This window comes from Anarrhichthys ocellatus, unplaced genomic scaffold (genome assembly GCF_004355925.1).
Source record: "Anarrhichthys ocellatus isolate YVR2014 unplaced genomic scaffold, GSC_Weel_1.0 scaffold7, whole genome shotgun sequence".
Lineage (NCBI taxonomy): Eukaryota > Metazoa > Chordata > Actinopteri > Perciformes > Anarhichadidae > Anarrhichthys > Anarrhichthys ocellatus.
The window spans coordinates 10009113-10016924 of NW_022280037.1; the positions used below are offsets into that span (position 1 = coordinate 10009113).

The window sequence follows — 7812 nt, forward strand, 5'->3', positions numbered from 1 at the left end:
ATATATATATATATATATATATATATATATATATATATATATATATAGTATCTCTCTATATATAGAGAGATATAGCTATATATATATTTTTTTAATCCTCTGTTGCTAGGTTGCAGAGCTGATAAACCCGTGTTATCAATCATCACATGAGGAACTGCATGCCGAAGCTTAATTAAAGTTTATTCACGGAAGTCAACATTAGTCACTGTTGAGGTTTTACCATCGTATTACTCATAATGAGCTCAGCTGGATATCAGAGGTATTATTAGGAAGCCTCCCACCTGTGGCTCAGAATAAAGCCGGCAGATGATGCAGAGACATTCCAGAGGATGCTGCTGAGAAGGAAACTTCTCAGGAAGGAACTTGGAACAGTTTTTTATTTTCCAGGAAGTAAACACAACCAAGTTTGTCAATTTCAGGCTGCATCTCTTTAAATCAGTTGGGGTTTCTGATTGACAGCTGTGGAAATCTGTAATAAGGGTTACAGCTGTAACCTTTTGAGTTCGTAGCTTATAGCTGGAAACACGAACCTTGCAACACATAGTGAAGATATCTGGTTCATGGTGAATGTAGCAAGAAACGTGAAAGCACTAATGTTAAATGTAATACTTGTACTTTATAAAATAATGAATAAAACCAAAACTCCCTCAATTTTGAACCCAAAAATGTCGACTCAGTGTTTTCATTGAGGTGATAACAGCCACCCACAGTCATCTTTTTTTTCTGTATTTTTTCAGAGATGGGAACTAATAGAGCCACTGATCCGACAGCAGGACTTCTGCCTGGCCATTTCAGCCTTCACAGCAGGGTCAAAAGTCAAGCTGGAGACCTGCAATAATAAAGAGCCCAGACAGGTAAGAAGAAATAGTGTTCGCCTTTCAAAAAACAGTACATTTAAGTGGATTTTTTTTACATTTTTTAAGTTCCACAACTCATTTAAAGAAAGCCTTAAAGTGTAATTTCATTTCTTTAAAAGAAACAAGGTGTTCTGTGGAGTTATTGTGTTAACTAAGGGTTAACAAAAGAGACGGGAATCCGCTTTAATCTTACACTGTCAGTCATTTTAACATAAGGTCTCGGTTTTTCCAAATGGCTATCTCATGTTGGAGTCAAGCGGTTCATTTGTCCTTGATGTACCACTCGCAGCGTTGAGCTCTGACATGAGAGATGTGGAGATGAGAGGCGGCTCCAGGCACAGATGCAAAGCTGCCCGCCTGCTGGTGACTCCATAACTTCAGACCCCACCCTGTCCCTTCCTAGTTCTCATCTTTGTGAATGTCGAACACGTCGTCCCATGTGGACCCGCATTGGCTGTACGTTTGAGTTATGACATCAAAGAGGGAGTTGATAAGTCGAACCATGTGTTTGAGTGTGTTTAAATACTTGTGTTTTTGACTCTGCTCTTTGAGTACTGAAGTGATTAACTCTTAAAGCAACAAGTGATGGTGATAACTTTAAAAAGAAATGTGAATCTGTATGATATTAAACCAAACTTAGGTTATTGATGTTTTATTGAAACATTGCGTTTTCAATAAAAAGTTTGGGTTTCACTGGAGAGATTATGCCCAACGCTGGTTCAAACGCTGTCTTAGACGCTTGTCCAACAAGGATAAATATAACAAAATACTTGGCATGAATTAGACATATTTCAAGACACAGAAAATTCTACAATTTGATCAAAAAGTATATTGTCAGCTATATCTGTTTACCGTTGGTTCATGTTGCAAAACATGTGAAGCACTTAATGTGCTAATCATTGTTACTAAACTCTTAACATTTTCATTCTGACATTTCATTTCCTCCCCAAGTCTTTGTTGCACAAACATGCACACACTTAAAGGCACATATATCAGGACATGTTTACAACAGTACATGTTTACAGTATGTGACACACACACGTAAACACATCCTCTGGGACTTTAGGATTAACCTCTCATTCACCTCCACACTTTGAAAAGCCTCCAGATGGTTCCAGAAATCTGCTCTTGGGACTCTCGTTCTCTGCTGTCGCCTGAAGTTCAGCTCTGACTAGTTAATCAGCAAGCTGATGAACAAATCACTTATGCCCGGTGGTTTGTGGACAGCCTGTTTATGGGGCGCTCTTTCTCTCTCTCACTTTACTTCAGTCTCAAGTTACTTGTCGAACTCGCTCCGGCATTTCTACACAAAGTGACTGGACCGTGGGGAGTCTGTGTTGAAACAGAATATTAGGGTTATGAAAAATCAAAGAAAACCAGCCGACATGTTACTGAATGGAAATCATGTTACAATAGAACAAAGCAAGAACAGGAGTTTGAATTCATCGGTGTGACCTGTGAATGGATTGTAGGAAGGTGAAGGGGTGGAAGTGATTTAATGATGACCATAGATAGATATTAGGAGAAAGTACAACAATAAAAGCGAAATACAACACTATTGATTTCCATCTAGGCTGATAATATGAGCCTGTGACTCCTCTGGACTTTAGCATATTCACATCCTGCACTTAAGTAAAAGTAAAAGCAGTTGTACCGCAATATACAGTAATTTGCCAGTTTATTAGGTACACCTTGCTAAAATTATTGCAACAGTCCTGCAGTTAATTCTTCTTTCATGAAGGTTATAATGTTCAGTTTATGTTTGGACCCATTTTAGAGTGCTGTTGATTCAACTTTATGGTCATTTCGGAGGCTGCAGTTTGTGGTGCTGTTGAAATATGTAGCACCATACTGTCTTCAATGTTACGTCCAACCCCTTGACATCAATGAGGGAGAAGTAAATAACAAAAACACAAAGCCGTTACTATGGTTTTACACTCGACGGCTCACGTTACCTCAGTCTTGCAAAGGAAGGAGTGAGCCGAGGGGTATTCAGTGAAATCTACCCTAAACATGTGCTTTTATTGAAAAGTTGAAAGTAAAAATGTACCAGTGTTATTCTATTAAATATTATATTGTTGGATTTGTGTACTGATGTTATTGTGTAAGTAGCACTTTACTGGTGTAACTATTATCTCTAAAACTATAACACTCTTTTTTTTAACTCATATTTGTTGTATCTAAACATCTTTATTTGTAAAGTAACTAAAACTGCTAAAAACTCAATGTAATTTAGTAAAAAGTACAATATTTAGCTTTGGAATGTAGTGGAGTAAAAGTAGAAAGGAGTATTAAATTAAATGGTTCCTTCCACCGCTGCTGGACTCGGTAACAAAAGGCGCACAGAACATTTTATCAGTGAAAACAAATAGTCTGTCTACAGCTGGCTCTCCTGTGATTTTTCCACTCCGTGTCCAACAAGTCAATCATTCATGTGATCTCTGTTATCTGGGTCTGACTCAGTCCATTATGCACTACTAACATGAACCATCATTTATGATCAGGAAATAACACAAACCAGAGGAGGACTTCTGCACTTTCTAAAAAACGAACTGTTTTTTTTCTCCGTGTGTGCAGAAGTGGAAGCCTAAAGGAACCGCTCTGCAGCACATGGTCAGTGGCCTCTGTCTGGACAGCCAGACCCCGACGGGCCCTCTGGTCATCACGCAGTGTCACCCCCAGATGGCCAGCCAGACCTGGGAGCCACAAATAATCACCTGAGCCACGGCGGTCGGGGTGTGGGTCGGGGTGTGGGTCAGGGTGTGGGGGGGTGGGGGAGAGGGAGCAGGTTCTGGACCCGGCCTTGCAGAGGGACTCATGGGGATCACATCTGCACACTGTGTGCTCGCCTCGCTGGGGCGATGAACGGAGTGTAGTGACTGTACATTTGTGATGTCGACGTCAAGCTCCTGCTCACCGGTGACAAGAGTGTCGCTGAAAACATTCGAAAGGCCTTGTCGAGCAAAACATCTGAGGTCTGTTTGTGTACAGTGCTCCATCCTTCAAGGATGCTGCAGTTCTTCTATGTAATCTAAGCTTTTCACTGAAAACTGTTGCACATCTCACGTTTTCATTTCCGTATATATCCTGGTCAGCAGTTTGCTTATATTTGGAGTAGTGAGGCTTGCCTCAACACAGATGAGTGCATCCTTCTGATGCCTGTGTGGACCAGGGCAGCTTTATGTATAGCCAAGTAAGTCTGAGAGCTTTTTTTATTATTATTTCAGAGCGCACCATGCAAAGCACTGTCAGGAACATTATTTATTGTTTTGCATGGTCAGACCCAAAGAATGTTTTTCTTTTTCTGTCTCTCTACAAAGTTTTATGTAAATATTTGAAGCAGGTAATGGTTTGGTTTTTTTGTGTCAAGTACTCTATATGTTGTTTGAAAAATAAAATGTGGTAACAAAAAAATTATTGCTCTAATTATTTGCAAGATAAGTTGGAAAAGACACTTGTTTACAGTCAGAATGTCCTGTAATTCTAATTCACTACAAATATGATTGACAGCAAAATATTTAAAAGTTCATCCACTCAGACATGTATTCAACAAATATTTGAAATATGTAATAAAGACAATTTTGAGTATTTTAGCCGTGTGATTTAAATGCTGGTCGTGTCGATAACCAGAGAGAAATATTTCAACATCTATTTTCTGTGAAATGTGGCACAAACATTGATGACCTCTAGAGGATGAATCTGAATGAATTTGGTTATTTAATTCATGGCAGGATAAGTAAAAACATGTCTGCCTCAGCAGTACTTTGAGATTCATATTAAGACTACTTTAGCGTGCTATTCAACATAGGAAGTGTAGACTGGACTGAATGTGGGCTAAAACGTGCTTTAATTTAACATAGAATATCATCATGCTAACATGTGCAATATTACATCCTAACTGTTAAAAGCAAGCTGGCTTTACTAGACTTACTAGAATTAGTCTGATTAGAGCATGATTACCTCTGCTCAGGTTAAATTTGAGCCGCACCAGAAGTCATCAAAGACCAGAAAGATATAAGAAGAAATAAAGGTGGAAGTTTGACACAGAAGAGTGGTGGATATGTTAATCGGTCATCGCCTGTAACCCACAAAGAAGCTTTTGGAGTAAGAGCTTCATTTTGATTTGCAATTGACTCGAAATATTGACGTTTTATTGCTGCGTTCTTTCCAATACGCCACAAACATGAGTGACGTCTATAATCACAAGTTTATCTACTTTGAGGCACGTATTTGACCTGTTCCAGTGGTGGAAAGTGACTAAGTACTTTTACACAAGAACTGTACTGTTACTCTACTACAATTTAGAGGTACTTAAACTTTGAGTATTTCCATTTTCTGCTACTTTATACTTCACAACATTTCAGAGGGAAATATTGTACTTTCTACTCCACATTCTACATTTATTTGACTGCTTTAGTTACTAGTTACTTTGCAGATTCAGGTTATTTATACAAAATATAATCCACTCATAAATTCATTCATATCATTATAGGTTAAGCTACCCAGCAGGACATAAAGTCGTTACAATTAGATCCACCTTTACCAGCAGCACCATTTATGAACACATGAATGTCTTAATAAATATAATCCAGTTATATAACACATGTTGTTCTGAAATGAGTCATTCTGTATAATTCTGTATAATATTATTAGATAGTATTTTTGGAAGTTAAAGTACATTTTGTTGCAAAAACTTTTGTTCTTCTACTCAAGTAAAATTTTAAATGTAACACTATTTCTACACTGTATTACTGGTACTTTTACTAAAGTGAAAGATCTGAGTACTTCCTCCAAACGATGAAAACAGATTTTCAAATGAGGAATATATGACGTGGACACCTGAGTGGGTGCACCAGAGTTGTGTAGCTGAATGTACATATAGTGACCACAAGGGGGCAGAATAACCTCACAAATATATTAGAGGCTGTCCAGCAATATTTTATGACCATGTCAGGTTGATGAATGAAGGCTTGGTTTTAAAAAAGGAGTCATGAAGAAGATTAGATTTAAGATAATTAAGAATAAAAGGAGGGTGGCGGTAAAAGGACAATAGAGACAATATGTTTGTGGTGTGTGTGTTTGAGAGAGCGATGTTCATAGCTGCAAATAAATACATTGACATGTCACTCATCAGCTTTACAGGCTTGACAACTTTGTTAGTTTGCTTCTCCTCGTTGGTTTTGTAACCTTCCAGGCCACAAAGCATGCCACGCTGCAGCTCAACAGGCTTCGTAGCTATGTGAGGAATGCAAGTTAATGCTGATAAACTTCTGGCCTCTGAAAGGGGCCGAGGTTTCATCATCAGGGGAGGAAAAAGGGGGGGAGGGGGGGGGGGAGGCAAACATGGCAGAAACCTGAGAAAAGACAAAGGACAATGAATGTGAAGAGTCAGAGCACTTTTTAAATATAACATACTGAGTGGCTGGTCTTTAAAAAAACTTTTCCAAGACTTGACAAATGGTGTAAGAGACGATAAGTGGACTCAAACTCATGTAAAACAGGAAGTGGATACTGTGGTTTTATCCAAATGGCCCTTCAAACTCTGTGGTTTTAAAAGTTCCTCCAGCGACTGGACTCATGTTTGCATATCAGCCAGATAGAGAATATAATGAAGACAGACAGGTGCTGGACACTAAATGTTAACAAGTACATTTAGTCACACACTTAATGTTAACATAAACATGACATTCAACGCACTGTTAAGATCTAATAGATGGGAATATTTCCACCACCACTGCTGGAGAATCAGTCTACACTCATTGCATGTATTACATTATCTATGTACTTTAAAATAAGTAAAAACAAGACAGTGACATTGGTCCCATTTTCAAGATAGGGCAACCTGGCCAAACACAACTCAATGTGTTCAATGGTGGAAGTAATACTCAGATCTTATACTTAAATAAAAGTATACTGCACTGTAGAAATGCTCTTGTTACAATTAAAAGTACAAGAGTACTAGCATGAAAATATACTTAAAGTACCTAAAGCAAAAGTACTTATTATGAATGTCTCATTTCAGAATATCACTGGATTATAATTAGTGATGCATTAATGTGTAAGCGTCGCTAATGTTGCAGCTGGTAAATGAGTGTCTAATCTTAACTACTTTATGTACTGCTGGGTATCTCCATCTATATAATATATCAGGATGTATTAGTTGATATACTGTAAATGTTGTGTTAATAATCTGAATCCGCAAAGCAATAGTGATTATTATTGATGGTAAATTGTCAATTAAACGTAGTGCGGTAATAAGTACAATATCAGCTTCCAAAATGTAGTAAAGTACGAGTATAAAGAAAGGTGAAATACCCTAAGTAAAGTAAAAATACCTCAACTATGTACCTGAGTACAGTATACTTGAGTAAATGTAACCTACTTTCCACCACTGACTGCATTGTATTACATCTGTATATGTTCCACTGTGCATGGAGCTAAGATAGAAATGATCCCATAATTTAATTTAAGGAATTCAGTGGAATTGCTCCCACTTTTGAAGATAGGACAGCCTGATAGGAAGAACCGTGATAAGTCGTTTAAGGGAGCATCAAACAGAGTTTTTGTTGGTTTGGACCTATCAGCAGGTCACACTACAATAATCTGAATAATTTCATTTGAAGCACTTGTCTAATCTAGCAGCGGATCTCTTGCCGTGATAAATCTATAGATATGGTTAATATACAGATATTGGTTAAATCTTTGCACTACTGTTTAGTTAGTTAATTTAATATTATTCTATTTCATTGTATATATTGTGCATTTGTATATCTAATATTTTTACTCTGTTATTCTTATTGTATGTATTGTGCATTTGATATTTGAATTTGATATTTCATTTTTTACTCTGTTATTTTATTTACCTGTACCATAATTGCTTTATTTTATATATATGAATTTCATATATATAATATACATATATATATATATATATATATATATATATATATATATA

At 37.2% G+C, this 7812-nt stretch overlaps 1 protein-coding gene across 1 annotated transcript in view; it reads left to right on the forward strand.

Annotated features, from left to right (window-relative positions):
* The window catches only part of galnt16 (UDP-N-acetyl-alpha-D-galactosamine:polypeptide N-acetylgalactosaminyltransferase 16), a 32379-nt gene extending 27934 nt beyond the window's left edge, over window positions 1-4445 (forward strand). Inside the window, exons 14-15 of the mRNA XM_031847467.1 lie at window positions 738-854; window positions 3435-4445. Of these exons, the coding sequence (XP_031703327.1) occupies window positions 738-854; window positions 3435-3578 (261 nt within the window). The 3' untranslated portion in view covers window positions 3579-4445. The remainder of the gene's footprint in view (window positions 1-737; window positions 855-3434) is intronic.
* Window positions 4446-7812: the final 3367 nt, after the last annotated feature.